The 16,347-nt window shown below is 40.8% G+C and overlaps 2 protein-coding genes across 3 annotated transcripts in view; both read right to left on the bottom strand.

The window, feature by feature from the left end:
* The window catches only part of fbxo34 (F-box protein 34), a 46,631-nt gene extending 41,567 nt beyond the window's left edge, over positions 1-5,064 (bottom strand). Inside the window, exon 1 of one of the 2 annotated variants that reach the window (XM_055863921.1) lies at positions 4,763-5,064. The gene's annotated coding sequence lies outside the window, so the exon portion shown is untranslated. Of the gene's footprint in view, positions 1-4,500; positions 4,691-4,762 lie in introns of those variants that run through there. The other variant, XM_055863922.1, reaches the window with a different exon arrangement.
* Positions 5,065-5,449: 385 nt separating this feature from the next.
* lgals3b (lectin, galactoside binding soluble 3b) lies at positions 5,450-9,632 on the bottom strand. The gene is made up of 5 exons (XM_055864052.1): positions 9,627-9,632; positions 9,142-9,483; positions 8,853-8,941; positions 7,733-7,901; positions 5,450-7,472 (listed from the first exon to the last, which is right to left on the bottom strand). Exons 1-5 carry the CDS (start codon positions 9,630-9,632, stop codon positions 7,311-7,313), a joined length of 768 nt encoding a protein of 255 aa, XP_055720027.1. The 3' UTR covers positions 5,450-7,310.
* Positions 9,633-16,347: the final 6,715 nt, after the last annotated feature.

Genomic DNA, 16,347 nt, shown 5'->3' with positions numbered 1-16,347 from the left:
TAATCCTCAATGTCTCATCTTTCAAAATACATTGAGTCATCTTTATTTACAGCCTTCCCGTCACTCAGACTAAACATTTTCAAAGTTGCCCAATTAGCAGGAAGGATGGGGGCAACTTCTTGTCGCTTGCGGTGATCAAGTTCAGAACAGTCAGTCAAAACCAATACTGCGCTGTGAACCAGAGAATTTGAGCTCTGACGTCATGTATAGCATGTTACTGTAGAGCCACTGCATTTCAATTTAGGCACTTGTTAGTGTCCAACTCTGCCATTTTCAACCCGTATAAGGGTATGAGTGTAAAGAGTTAACTGAAATAAGTATCCAAATGTGTTATTTGTGCACTCAGATTCCTGTAATATTTGTTTTTGGCTGAAGATCTGATAACATTCAGTGTCAAAAAAATGCAAATAGAGAACATCTGAAAGGGGGCAATTACTTTTCACAGCAGTGTAAGTTCAGCAATTGGACTCTTCTCTCCTGGAGGAAGCTTTGAATTGGTCAGTATAGCCTACAGTATGGAAAGAGTGCAATCCTCTTGCATCTCACATCTGCCTGTAGTTATTGGACTGCCTGCTGGACTCATGAGTTGAAACAAAATGCTGTCATATCCAGGATGGAGTGTTATGCACTCCACCCCTCCTGACTGCACCTGTCCATAACCTGTAATAGATGGAAGGGACTTCATGCACACCCACTGGAGAATTGAAGACAACTTTACCCAGAGAGCTGCAAATGTCATTGTGTGGTTACTGGTTTGACAGCCAAATCCTTAGACAGACCATAGATGTATAATGCCATAATAGTTCTGGTTAGACAGCTGAAGTTGTACTCTACACAACGTATTCTGATTCGCTAGGTAAAGTGTAGGCGTTTATAAACACATCAATGTGATAATTACAGCAGAAAGTGTTTATGTAACAAACACACCCATTGATTGTTTGCCAATAAGCACATCGACACTCAAGCTGGGCGATGTTTGTGCAATGTCCACATGTAGCCTACACCTGTAGGGAGATTAATAGTTCTGGAATTTGTCGCCTGGAAAATATCTAATAGCAGACATAAGGAGACAAAAACTAGCCAGTTAGCTATAGAATATTGCTTTGTAGGACAGCTGACTGAAGACAGGGCATTCAACTTGCAGTTGTTACTCTTTCCACTGTAAAAGGTTAACATTTCAGACACTGGCTCTTTCAAATTTGGCATAACTGGGATTTCAAAGAAATCCGCTAGTTAGGCTAGCCGGCTGCAGCTATGCCCAAGCTATACTAGCTAGCTGCTGTCAGCTTGGCTAAATACAGGTCAGCGCAGGCTTTAGCCAACGCATTGAACTGAATTAAATTTACCATCTTGATATCGTGAGTCAGGACAGAAGAAGTCCTAAACTTCTCTACAATAGCAAAGCTAGCTTTGCTTACCTCGCTGTCACTACTCACAACTGTACTGCCCTTGGTTTGTTGTGATTGAATGGCAAAGACACACTCACATCAAACCACACTCCCAAGACAATTCACATTTGGCTTCAGTCATGGCCGCAAGCACTTAATGAGCAAGAAAAAAAACAAGGCCAAACCATTAAGGTCAGCGTCCCCTTAAAGCATAAATCATTGCGCATTTGCACACATTTGGGCCTATAGGCCTAACATGTGAGATGATTGATGTTAAATGACTTAAATGTAAATGTAATGTTGGACAGTTAGGCTAATGGGTTCTTCTGATGGGTTGACTGACTAAAAGGCCAAACAGACTGCCGATGAACGGTTAAAAGCAGCAGGTGGCTGTCCTATCGCCTCTGACCACAGAACAGCTGCCTTCATTTTCTGTTAATTTCCCAACTATTCTACATGTGGAATTGCCACCGTTGGTCGACACCCAGCAGGTGATCTACTGCGCACAGCTGAAGTTTGTTATTGTGTCTTTTCCTCAATGTTTTACAGTAGTTGAGAGGTTATGGAGTTGCTGTACAATATTGTAATCGATGGAGACAACATCCACCCTGAAACATCTGCTTCAGTTCCCTGGAAGTGCCAAAGCATTCTCTGGCTGTACAATTAACCACTGAATGACTCGCTCAATAATCAGGCACTAAGCCTACATCCTCATCCCAAACCACAACCGACAGAATGAATAATTAAATCAGAAACAGTTACAAGTCACAGTAGACAGTAGCATGAGAATAGGTAGAAATAGGAAGATTTCAGCATTATTGTACAACAAAAATCTGTCAGAACTCACGGCGACTTTGTTCAAGAAAATGCTTTTTGCCAAATGGCTTATTGGGCTTTATCATCCAATCCATTTTGAGTACTGCACTGTAGGAAAATCTTGCAACTACACTCTGCACAAATTATCAAAACACTGCTGTGACACTGAACATCCCACATGGCAAAAACATACCCTTTAAAACCTCTCAGACAACTGACTTGTTAAATCACAGTCCAGGCCTAAGTACAAAGTTTGGGCTAAATGCGTATTTGCAAGACAAACAAGTGTATAGGACTAATCATGTGTGCCATAACCTTTAGCACTTCACAACAAGCAGCTGTTGACTTCTTCAAAAGATTGTCATTTTAAGACTCACAGTTTAAATGGGAAGTGATGCACTTTAAAGCACAACCGTTATCGAAAGTTTTTCACTCCTATTAAAGATGGACATTTCCACATAAAAGGACACATATGAGCACCAACATTTGAAGTTCATAAGAACATGTCAAATTGGGTGTCAAATGAAAGCTTAGAGTATATTTGAGAAATTAAGGCATGCATTTTTCTACCATTTCCCATCCTAAAAATTTGAAATAAGCAAAGGTTTTGATTTCTGGTCAAACACATAGAAAAGGGGTCTTAGACATCTACCATAAAAGTCTTAAATGTATTAGAAATTGATCAAACACACTAATGTTGAAGTAATAACTAATATCAACACATATTTGGTTTGGGATAAATGATTTGCCTTCTACGTTTAAGGGGAAAAAAAGAAACATTGCCTTCCATAAATTGCATGGACTGTGTGCAATAGTGTTTAACATGATTTTTTTAATGACTACCTCATCTCTGCACCCCACACAAACAATTATCTGTAAGGTCCCTCAGTGAATTTCAAACTACAAAAATTTTGTTTAGACCTCACATTCGTGTCAAAACTCTGAGGAAGCATATACGACATGGGCAACATGTATTATTTAGAAGATTCGCAAGTTTAGTTATTAATGAGTTGCATAGACCTCTTTCTGTGTTTTTACAAACATTGCCGCAGGACTGCGATGCGCGGAAGTTGGTTGCAGAACAGGGGGAGTTATAGAACGCCAAAATGCTTGAGTGCATTTCACACTACTTTTGGATTGTAATTGGATTTCAAGGCTTGTATGAATGTCATGCTTAATATGTTTGTTTCATCATCGCAAATCAGCTGCATTATACTTTAAAAAATTACCAGTAAAATGGCTCTTTGGCTAACGTTTGCTACAGCCTATATCAATGCGCGTTAGCATTCTAGCTAACAACTGCTGCATCCAAAATAGTTATTTTGCAAAGATCACAACCAACTAAAATCTTAGCGACTGTTAAAAGCAAGATTCAAAACATAATTGTAAGCGTATGAGAACCCCAAAAAGTTATTTTGTTTAATAGTCATAACGTACATCTAGGCTGTGTTGAATGGGCGCAGATGGCTATCTTACTGCAGCCAAGCGTCGGCCGCATCTGTGCGTGACGTTAATACTGGAAAAGGGTCTATTCATCCTCAAATCGAGTTGCATGTTTGCAAATCACATTGAATGTCTTCAAATGTTTAGTTACAACTTTGCTACCGTTCAATTTTTCCACACGATACAAGTTTGCGAAATGACACATTTGCAAATCATGATACAATACAAGCGTGGGTATCGACATACAAAACTTGCCTACTTTAGAATGGCATGTTACCCCATTGATTAGTATTATCCATGTTAATAAATGAATAACTTAGGAAATTAGCTATTTGACTATTTAGCAACACCGCCACACACAACCGTTCATACACAACAGCAAATTAAGATAACATTTTCACACATTGCCACATTCATGTTTACAAAACGACCATCCGTGTTACCATCGTTCGAATTGGCTAACAAATGTGTGAGTTTGTTGTGCTGCCTGTGCCGAAACTTACTAACGTTACCTAGCTAGCTGTTAGCTTGCTAACGTATTGCCAAAACAAGGTTGAAGTTACCAAGGTTATTGATATTATAGCTAACTAGTTGATAGCTATAAATTAGTTACATTTAAGCAAAACGAGATGTCAACGTTTATAACAAACGGTCTCTCCAATTGAAAAAGGCCTTTTCCACCAATGTACAGGAACACATCACAGTCAAGCCTTGAATCAAGGGTGTAGCAGTTAACTACCTATGCCATGGTGAGAAACCTATAATGGTACTGTTAATTCCGTACAAAGTAAGTCCAGAACGTTAGCTAGTTAACGTTGTGTGGACAAATATTTAGTTAACCAATTAACGTTACCTAAAGTGAAATGCAGAGCAGTCTTCCACGCCACCCACCTCGACTAACGTTAGCATTGTTAATAGCTAGCTAACGTTAGCTACACCAATTCTGTTCTGACTAATTTAGCGAGGCAACTTGACGAGATATGTTAGCTTGTGACGTGCACAGCAATGTGTCAACTCAGTTAAACAATATTAGCTAGATTTGTTTTTATTAATCCATGTAGTTAGCTACCTATTTTAGCCATAGTTAGAGTACCAAAGCAAAGGTTCAAGCTGACCTGCTGCTGCGAAAACTCGGAAATGAAAGGTCTCCAATCCCCTTGCTAGGAGCACTTGCGGGGCAAAGCAGCGCCGTCTTCACGGTTCAGCAGAATCCTTACAAGAAATAATAACCGTATCCATACGGTCTTAATAACTATGAAATAAATGAGTCAAATCGTTCTCCTTTCGGCCGTATTGGTGCGAACGTCGTTAATCACAGTTAACGTTCCTGGATAGCTAGCCAGTCACTAATACAAAACTACTGGTGGGGGACGTCCACGCAGCGTTCTGACGTGCCTGGCTTGCCTATTCAACGCGTCCGCAAAACTATCATGCACGCGCAAAAAGATCAAAGAACATACGGAACCTCATGCATAAGCAAATCAGACACACAATTTACTTATCCATTGAACCTACATGGTGAGTCAGCACTTTTTGGTTGCACCTCGACTCACGTTGGTTGTTCGCTCTACTACACTAATTTCCATTGAACATACCTTTCATGAAAAGTTGAACAAATATTGTTCACTTTTATAGCTCATTTACATTTTGGGAATAGGCCTAGGCCCACTTGAAGAAACAAATTAGAAAATGAGACATTCTTTAAATTGATTAGTTGAGCCAAAATTATAGGACACACCACAAGTTCTGAAATCCATATTTAGCCATTCCATAAAGTAGGTGCAAAAACGATTTGAGAGCAATTTAAAGTTCCAACCTTTATGAAGTTCACAGCAGTTTATACATGGGCATAAGAGTCATTTAATAATTCATCTGTTTTCAGTTTCCATCAAGACTGTCCATTGTTTCCATCATGAAAAATGTATCAGTGACCTGACTTCAGGATACTAAGGTGTCTTTGAATGGCACCCTAGTCTCTTTATAGTGCACTACTTTTGACAAGGGCCAATAGGACTCTGAAGTCCAAAGGTAGTGCACTATATAGGGAACAGGGTGCCATTTGGAATGCATTACTTGTGCCAGCTTCTTCTGGTAGCCTGCTGTAGAGGAATATGATCAGTAAATGTTTTTTCCCCTCCAGTAGCTTTGATCAATCTTTATACTCATTATTGAATCATATACCGGAGGCAAGGTGCCATCTTATCTCAGAAGACATACAAGCTTTGAACTTGAGACAAGCTTCCCGTGAGGGTAACCTATTTTCATTGTGTGTAGCCTAGCCATACAGATCAGTGTGCCTGCGAGCACCTTTGTCAAGGAAGCATTTTTAAAACACCTGTGTGTATCTCAAGTGTACATCAACTTAAGGTACTATGGAGCTGTGTATTATTGTACACTTCATACTGTAAACATTTGCTCCACATCAGACTGTCCACATCCTCTCCTGGAGATATGAGCCACTCAGTTGAAGTTAGTGCAGCTATGACTGCCTCCAGTCAACCCACCCATTTGCCCGTGTCTACTTGACACTGTCAGTTGTTGGAGGGGAGGGAGGGGGGTAGTTAGATGTGGTCTGGCTGGTAGATTATGGACAAGAGCCAGAGGCATGCCGGAAATAGTGGCGGGGCAAAGTCCCTATGATGTGTCATGTCTAAATGGATCTTGCCAGTCTCGTCTTATGTGATCTTAACAGCACAAGGGGTTCATTGCCGTGGGGTGGAGGGCAGCAAGGGCTGTAATGTTTGAACACAAATTAAAAGCCATTGTGAGAGTTCTAGGAGTGTTTTACAAGTTATGCCACATTGTGACAACACATCACTAAACATGAGAAACGCTAATGATAGACACCGGCAGAAGCACGCCTTAGTCTGTAAATAGAGAACTGAAATTAATTAATCAAAGCAGAAATTTCAGTGGTGTAAATAGCATATTTTGTTTAGTGGCTAGTGAAAAGATGCAGTGTTGATTTAGTCAACGTGCTCCTTCTGTAAAGTCAGTGCTTCACTTGAGACGATCATCAACAATATTGCTCAAAGACCCTTTCCTCCAAGCAAACATTAAGTGCTGAAGATAAGTCACCACTCATGGAAAAACTATAGAAATCTCACATGACCAACAAGCAAAGTCTAGAAACTTGCTCATGTTTGCAGGGTTAAAAGGATTTGCCTGACAGTGCATCATTGACTAATGTAAAGTAATAGCCTAAGTGTGTAAGTTCCACTGTGTACAGGTAGGCTACAATTAGTTTCTCCCCAGCCTATCCAAATACTAGTTGGTTATCAAACATTTATGTATCAACTCTGCCACCTAGTGGGATGCATTATACAATCACTCAAGACAAATCCTGTATCGTCTTTACATGGAGAAAAATCTGTTACCACCACATTTATTGCATACAGTCTATACATTACCAGCTTACACAAATTACTTGAAGACCAAAGTATATGAATTGGCCATAAAGGAATTTCACTTTTCAAAATATGTTTTAACAGAGAACAGACCGGCCTAGTACAGAATGTGACAGTCCTAGTGGCTTAAAGCGTGTGATTCAAGCTACTGTACTTTCCTGTTTAAAGACAATTAAGTGAAGTCTTTGGAATCATATAAATAACTTGAGGCTAGGCCATGCTAGTCATTCTATTTCTATGGCTGGAACCAAACCTGCTAGATATTACAGTTTTCGATCTCCACAGACGTGAGGGTGACGTCATTGTAGATACCCAGGTGTTTGATTGAGTCGAGGTCACGGATGCGGTGTTTGAACTCCAGGAGGTGCGAGCTATTCACTGCCACCCTGAACTCGTTGTTAGTGCACATGATTTTCATCTGGAAAAACACAGGACCACAAACTCATTATGCAAAATCAAAGACTGTTGATATGAAATTAATGTCACTCTACTGATCATACAACATTCATAAATAAACCTAAAATGACAACTGAAAAAAAAAAATAATATAAGGGGGTCCAAGTCTGTCCAAAATGGCACCCTATTCCATATAGTGCACAACTCATTTTCAATGACCCTGGACATCAGTTTCAGAACTGATTGGTTGACATGAAGTGAACAGGAATGTAGATCCCTCACCTCAAAGGGCTGGCCCTGAGTGAAGGGGAAGTGGTTGTGTCCTCTCTCCTCTTTGCCCCATTTACTGCCAATCAGACTGTTCCTCACAATCGTTTTCTTGCCCTTGTCATCAAAGCGAGGGTTAATGTGCATGGCAATGTCATTCCCTTTGGTCAGGTTCAATGTGAACCTAAAAGGAGATAGTAACATTAGTCAAGATTACCCAGACATTTACATTAAAGAGCATGGTAGCTTATGTGCCAGTCTGTGCTATAATGACAACTGTCTCATTTTCATGTCAAACAATTTAGTTTGGCTTGACAATGACCAATGGAGTTTAGCGCACAATCAGATCTGTGACCAGGCAAATAACACGGTGAAGCGAGGATTTTGTGATAGACAAATGCGTTTAACTAGTGTCTATAAGTCAGACAACAGCATTATGTTTTATGAGGAATGCTTGCCGTGCAAGCCATCTCATCAGCATTGATGTTTCCATGGTGATGTATGGGCTCCGAGACTGTGGCCATGGTTAGTGCTCTTGACTTTAGTGATTTGTGGTAAGTATTATCTGGCATTGAATTCATATCATTTGTTCATACCTCACCCATTGTCATTACATGACTGACAATGTAATCAGTTGAGAATTATAAATAATGTGTCAAGATGCTGTTGGGATTAGGCTACCGTCTGCCAACCTTGTTCAAAGAGACACCATTGATTTCAATTTCACAACTATTTATTTTTTTAAACTAGCCACTGCTTGATTATCTATGCAAATCCTCCCATTTGTCTTTTTTACATCACAAGGTAGATACTTATTAGTCACATTCTGACAAACAAAAGACACCATATTTGATCCTTTGCTTGAGGGTAGCCTGGTTCCAAATTGGTTTGTGCCATCATTTTAACCTTTTGTCATGCCAGACATGTTTGATATGACAAGATTACACCGGACTGGTACCCAGGCTACAGTAGAAGAGGTTTGCAGGCAACATGTCAAGGGGGTATGCCAATCAAGTACCTATAATTGGCTACAAGACTGAAATAGTAACATTCAGAATAATAATGTGGAAATGACTGCAATGGAGATATTCACAAGTCACCTAAATTCTAACTGTATTTTGATGTGAATACTGACATTTTTGCATTGTGGTTAATTGTCCCGTTAATGGTGATGACCATGTCGTCATAGCATCCATTTGGCAGGTTCTGATTATATGGCACTTTCTGTTGGGGAAATAAAATGGGTCCATTGAGAAGAGAAAACAATTTAAAAAAACTGCCGTTTCATTCAGACAGGCTTACAAATATCAGAGTAGAGGTCTTGATCGCTGTCAGCCACAACAATAATGAAGCATAAGAACGTTGCTCTTGGTTTTTCAAAATCATCATAACCAATATCTTCAGGATTGAACGACTTCCCTTACCAGTGATTGATGTTGAGGAGCAGTAGGTTGGCTAGGCTGCCCTGGCCATGTTGGCTGGCTGGGCGGTCCTCCCCCTGGTTGCCCGGGCCAGGTTGGCTGGCTGGGCTGTACTCCACCTCCATATTGTTGCCCCGGCCATGAGGGTTGGGAAGGGTTTGGTTGTTGTCCAGGCCACGTGGGGGTGGGCTGGCCTGGTTGCTGCTGACCAGGCCAAGCCGGTTGAACACCAGGCTGTCCTGGCCATGTTGGTTGGTTGGGTTGTCCACCAGGCCACACGCCCCCACCACCCTGCTGGTTGTTCTGGCCTGGAAAGCCCGGTCCACCACCCAGAGCATCTGACAGCTACAGGGGAGCAAGGGGAAGAAGGGGGATGAGAGGATTGGTGATGTGCACTAGTTTAATGTTTCAAGATGCCTCCCTGATTTATTTAAAATGCATGGATATTCCTTCACTAAACAAATGACAGATTTAAGAAAACTACTTACATCCATTTTATCTGAAAAAGAGGGTGAGAAATGTGAATTGTATGTTTCAAATACTGCAACCACAGGTCTTGAGAGAAAGTAAACTTAAATGTTAGTTTACATTACAAACTTTAGCCATAGCCTTAATCTTTGTAACCATACCAGTCTCACATAGCTATGACAGATACACTGTGTACATAAGATTTGCATGATAAACTTACTAGGTGAAAGCTATGATCCTTATTGATGTCACCTCTTATAGTCACTTCAGTGTAGATGAAGGGGAGTTGACAGGCTAAAGGAGGATTTAAGTCATGAGACAAGGATTATACATTTTTTAAAAAATATATGGGGGTTTGGAAATGCAGACAATTACATTGATAGAAGCCACAATATGCAATATTAAAACTGCTCCACCCTAAAAAAGATTGCCCTCTGAATGGCACAAACAAAGGGGCAAGAAAATATTTGTGCTTTTGAATGGGGTACAGTAGGTGCCAGGCACACCTGTTTGAGTGTCAAGCACTACAATGCTGCTGGTTTTTGCCACACTCAGTTTCCCATGTAGCAATGTTCCACCATCCAAAGGACATTCAGCCAAATTGACAACTGTGGGAAGCATCCCTGTGGAACACTTGCAACACCTTGGAGTCCATACCCCCAACAAATTGAGGCTGTTCTAAGGGCATAAGGGGTGTAACTATTAGGAAGGCATTCATAATGTTTTGTGCACTGTGTATACATTACTGATAAGGAGTACTGCTTTCTGTACAGCATTGTAAGAATGCCTTCATGTCAGACCATAACAAACAGTGGGACACTAAGGGTGGAACAATTCCAGTAACATCCCCCAAATTCTCTTTTTTCCGCACCACTTCAGAAATCCTGGTTGGAAGACTCCTGGAATTACATCAATAAGCATGACATCTGGGAAGTCACCAACCAAGACTTCTCAAACCATGGATTTTTAGGAAGGTTACCAGCATTTTGCAACCCAATACCCATCCTATCCTCACCCCACATGTCAGACCAGACCTAGTTTGAGTCTGGAAATCTGGTTACCTAGATTTGTCACATTGCCTGCCTCCCCCCCCCCCCCCTTTTTTAACATCGCTGCTACTCTATTATCTATGCATAGTCACTTTAAATCTCCATTTTACCTCAGCTAACCAGTGCCCCCACACCAACTCTGTACCAGTACCCCCTGTATGTAGCCTAGCTATTGTTAATTTACTGCTGCTCTTTAATTACTTGTTACTACACTTATTTCTTAACAGCATTGTTGGTTAAGGGCTTGTAAGTAAACCTCACTAAGGTCTACACCACTTGTGTTCAGCACATATGACAAATACAATTTTATTTGAAATGAGGTGCCATGTTTATTTCAGCAGAGAGCCATAACACCCATTAAATTCATTTCAAAAGTAAACCAGCCAAGGTATTCATGTCAATATACATTTCAAGATTAGCCTACTTCCTGGATTCTGTGCGTAGTGTAGCCTAACAATTTTTTTTTTTTTTTTTACCATTATTTTACCAGGTAAGTTGACTGAGAACACATTCTCATTTGCAGCAACGACCTGGGGAATAGTTACAGGGGAGAGGAGGGGGATGAAAGAGCCAATTGTAAACTCACAATTACATTGAGGATGAGAGAAGGGAAGTCTCAACTGCACTTAGATTCCTAACAGGCTGTCACCATTACATCAGACTAATGTGAACTGCAATTAAAGAAAAACACGAACCAGAGCAACAGGATGTTGACAGACTAACAATCATTCAGTCAGAACTGCTAAGAGTTTAGTGGAATGTTCAGTGCAACATGGAAAGTTAGGGCATCACAACACATGAATGGCATGTCTGTTAAAACCTCTCCAAGCACCATTTGTTAAATACCATTCTGCATTGCCACTGATTAAAAGGTACTCAGCATTATGACATATGTGCAAAGAAAATAGCATAGTGGGTCAATTTCCACATCAACATTGAACCATGAGGCTAAACTTCTCAGCCATTTTGGTCCCGTACCTACCACACTCTAAACAGTGTTTTCCAAACTCAGTCCTCAGGACAAATCAGTCTATCAATGCAGATGAATATCTCCATGCTAGAATACAAGGAACTGACACGTGAACACTCAATTCCTAGACATACCTGTTGTGCATTGATGTCACCGCGCTGCTCCCTTCATATGGCAGACATATACCAGAAATGGTGATGCTGCGTGTCAGGGTGTATTTATACAGGTTTTTCCCCAATGCCACTCCTTTATTTCCCTAATCCCTATATAGGAGACCACACCCTAATGCAGGGTTCCCCAACTGGCAGCCCGCGTGCCGAATTTGGACCGCGGGTGAGGCCCCACAAGTTTTCTGTGCAAAAAAATGTAATAATGTTTTATTTCTTGATTTTTATTGTTGTATATACAAGACTGTAAAAACACCAGCAAATCAGCTCCAAGTGATTTTAATTTTCGAAATCTGTTCCAAAGTATTCCCACGCATAACATAGAGATATCTGTGAACGTATACAAATGTAAGCAAGGTTTGAAATGTTTATGTTTTAGTCAAATGTTATATCTGTTTGGGCTTCTTGTGGCCAATTTGCAGTCTACAAATCATTTGTAGTTAAGTTCTGACGCCCTGACCATCCTCTCAAGAAAAGAATTGTCCCGCGGCTGAAACTAGTTGATGATCCCTGCCCTACGAAGCAATTTTCCCACCTGCATGAAAAGTATGTACAACAACATGACACAGGTTTGCATGTGTTGATTTGAGAATTATGTATTTATAGTACAAGTTGTACTGTACAACTATCAAATAACGGTAATGTACGATTCTTAGTTATCTGTTCACTTTTTAGTTATGATGAGGGAAACGTTTCCATGGAAAGTTTCCATGTGTACACATGTTTGCACCTCTGGGAGGGTCTGTTTGCAGACAGCTCCAACCACAAAAGTCTAATGCATACAGTAGGTGGGGGAAAAGAACGTTCCGTTTCTATGGCTTGTGGGTGTGGGTGCAGGAATGTTGTCAAGCAGACTTCTCTAATGTGTCCCTTGTTTGTAGAAGTCAAACAACAACCCACTCCGAGTGACAGATTTGTTCTGTGTTTACCATGGATACAGGGTGAGGTTTGTTAGCATTGTGATCTATAGGATCTTTATGTTTGTTACTAGGTGTGACGTTTATACCCACCTACATTGCAACCTACAGCTAATCCCTTACCATTATCAAGGCATCACCAATGAACCACAGCAGGCCTGTCAGAATGGGCAGGTTTAATTCAAACCAATCCTCAACGTCATAACCTGAATTGATAGAACACAAGGGAACAAAGATGGAACAAGAAACAGGATTTGTCTGACATTCTGTTCCCCCTTCTCATATTACTTTTAAGAATGAGCCCGGTGATGAATCAAACACTGTATGATGCAGGACCCCCCCCCCTGCAGCATTCATGCTATTCTTCCCATTCCTTGAGTGGCAGGCAAAACTAACAAATACTGTATCCACACATAAGCATATTCTTTGAAGCTTTAAATTAATACCCACTGATCTGATAGTAGTTTCAAAAAAACCTTTCATACACAGTCCAAAATCCCACTAATTTAACATGCCTGCATTTTTATACCAGCTTTTTCATATATCTAAAAGGCATAGGGGGTAAAAAAACATGGAAAAATAAAAGACCTAGTCATGATTACTGCATTTTCAGACCCTGTAACCAAAATACAGGTTTCAGGTCTGTGGGAATAGTTCTCAGCTTTTTTGCAGGTAAATTCATTAACACTTCCATTGTTTAACACCTCACTAATTTGAACTGCACACAGCCCCCATGGTTTAACAACACCACCCACCCCTCCCAATTTGCCAGTCACCCACTGATATGTATAAAAGGGGTCTACTTGCAATAAGTGGTAAATAAGAGGCTGTTTGAAAGGGGGTCATATAAACATGTATTTTTTTTGCAGGTAACATACATCTTCTGTCTGAAATGGGTAAAAGAGTCTCTTACACTGTATAATTCATTTATACAGTTGTTTGCTATTTCGCAGCCTCTCCAGCACATAATGATGAGTCCAAGTAAAATCTAAAGTCCCTTTTGGCAAGGGCTTTCTGCCTGCTGTGGGTTAGGGTTATAAACCTTGTCAATTATTTGAAGAGACTCCCTTGTTCATTAGTCCATACTTGTATGAAAGAAAGAACATCAGGTACTATTTAAATCAAAATACATTTCCTTTCAAAATGTAGACAGTTTACATTAATACAACTAATTGTACCAGATATGGGGAAAAAAATGTTTTGGAAGACATTGTCTACATTTCACTTCATTCTGTCACACAAACAGAAAATCTGTAGGTGATGGAAGATAAATGACAAGTATGAATGTTATAAGGCCACAAGGCAAGACCCAGGTGCAGACACAGGAGGCAGATGGTTGGGGTCTTAAATGTTAATTAATCCAAAAAGTGGTAGGCAAGAGAATGGTTGTGTACAGGCAAAAGGTCAAAACCAGTTCAGAGTCCAGTAGGTACCGAAGGGCAGGCAGGCTGAATGGTCAGACATGCGGGAATGGAGTCCAGAAAACAGGCCAAGGTCAAAACCAGGAAGACTAAAGAAGAGAAAAATGAGTACAGGGAAACCCCACACTGGTTGACTTGACAAACATACAAGACAAACTGGTACAGAGAGACAGGAAACACAGGGATAAATACACTGGGGAAAATAAGCGACACCTGGAGGGGGTGGAGACAATCACAAGGACAGTTGAAACAGATCAGGGTGTGACAGAACGTCAACCAAAACGACTGACAACTACTGTTCAATAACTGCACTAATAAAGTGTCCTATATATCAAATGTAATAACCTTTATCCCTAAAATATACTTACTGACCTGGACACTGAACAGAAATACAATTTCCTGTTACAAGTAGCAAATTACACCCCTTGCCCTAAGACATAGAATATTTCTGTTGCAGACAGGTTACATTTCAGAAAGATCAAGTTTGTCAGCGTTCTTTCACTGAGCCTGGCATTATGAGGGTGCATGATGAGGCCTCCATGACTAAACACTCTCTCCACTGGGGCACTGGTGGCAGGCACAGCCAAACCTGTCATTGCTACATGCTTGAGGCTTGGAAAGTCTTTTGCATGGATTCTCCAAAAATCCAAATAATCAACTTCATTTTCATCAGAAGATACTTGAATGTAGCGAATAATCTCTGCTCTGACAGATTACTTTATGTCTGCTTTCTTCTTGCTGATCTTGTTGCGGTAGCCAGAGAACATTCTGGAGGTTTTGGCAGGTGGTTGTTCTTCTTCTTCACCACTACTGCTCTCCTTAACGGTGACTTTCCGTGCCTCAGCCAAAACAAGGTCTGGGAAAAAAATTCATTAAATGATGTATATGATCAAGAATATAACAGTATACATTATACATTAAAAAAAGTGACATAGAAAATGTTGCATGTTGCAATGCATTGTACCTACCAATCAGACTCTCCTTCAATTCAGCTTTATCTTCATGTGGTATGAGGACATAATGATCAAGCCAGAACAGGCAGAAAGATGGGTACAGCAGTGCAGCCATTATGTATACATTGTCACCAAATGGAGGTTTTGTTGCCTGTCATCCGAGTGCTCAGTTCTGACATTCATAAACAGCCCCTGGAATCGGCGTTTGAGTGACCGCTGCAGACGACTTGTGCTCAGTATACTTTGAAGATGATAGTTGAGTGACAGTACACAAGGAAGGGCAGCATTGAGTCACCACTTTCTCCCCCGAGTAAGGTCGGAGGCCTGGACAAAAGGGTCCAAAATGTCCACTAGATCCAATAGCTGTCTCCATTCCCTTGGTGATAAGCAGAGCTCCTTGTGTCCTTGGGCCTCAAGTAGAGTATTGAGTCTTTGTTTATTCAGATTGGTTACTGCTTTACCAAGCCGGAGGATGCAATTCCATCTGGTAGACACAGCAGCAGGGATACTACGTTTGGCTCCGAACTCAGCTTCAAATGCTTCTTGCAGACCACAGGTAGTATTTAGTAAGCTGAAAGGTTTAGTTACCTTACCTCACACTGTTTATGTTATTTGTTTCCTTTTGTCCATCTCTAATCATCAGTTGTAATGAATGGGCAAAGCACTGTAAGCGCTGCTGCCTGCAGTTGGTTAGGATAGCTTCTACATCAGTGTAACGGATGTGAAATGGCTAGCTAGTTAGCGGGTACGCGCTAATAGCATTTCAATTGGTTACGTCACTTGCTCTGAGACCTGAAGTAGGGTTTCCCCTTGCTCTGCAAGAGCCGTGACCTTTGTGGCGCGATGGGTAACGATGCTTCGTGGGTGACCGTTGTTGATGTGTGCAGAAGGTCCCTGGTTCGCGCCTGGGGCGAGGGGACGGTTTAAAGTTATACTGTTACATCAGCAATGTACTCTTCACCAAATTCTTCCCATAGGCTGGGGTTATCCACATCATCATTCATTGCTTGCTTTGGGGAAACAAACTGTGAAGGCCTTTTTCATATTTACAGCATTATCACATATGATATAATCTAATTGATGTTTTATGCCAAAATTATCACATATTACTTCAAATGTATCACTGATCCTTTCCCCAGTGTGTGACCCTGTGAATCTATCACAGCTCAACAGAACTGACCTCAGTCTGGGAGTTTTTTCTCTTCCATGGCCATGTAATGGGCCGTTACTCCTATGAAGCCCCTCATGGTTCTGTCAGTCCATA

The sequence above is a fragment of the Salvelinus fontinalis genome, chromosome 15, assembly GCF_029448725.1.
Source record: "Salvelinus fontinalis isolate EN_2023a chromosome 15, ASM2944872v1, whole genome shotgun sequence".
Classification (NCBI taxonomy): domain Eukaryota; kingdom Metazoa; phylum Chordata; class Actinopteri; order Salmoniformes; family Salmonidae; genus Salvelinus; species Salvelinus fontinalis.
The sequence above is the reverse complement of the archived record's forward strand: the minus strand, read 5'-3'. Positions and strand labels throughout refer to the sequence as shown.

What these genes read in the sequence shown, in the direction of transcription:
- lgals3b (XM_055864052.1), bottom strand. An exon ending in ATTAACCACAATGCAAAAAT is followed by an intron (nt 7,902 to 8,852) that starts GTCAGTATTCAC and finishes ATCTCCTTTTAG; the next exon opens with GTTCACATTGAACCTGACCA. An exon ending in CTCAGGGCCAGCCCTTTGAG is followed by an intron (nt 7,473 to 7,732) that starts GTGAGGGATCTA and finishes GTGTTTTTCCAG; the next exon opens with ATGAAAATCATGTGCACTAA.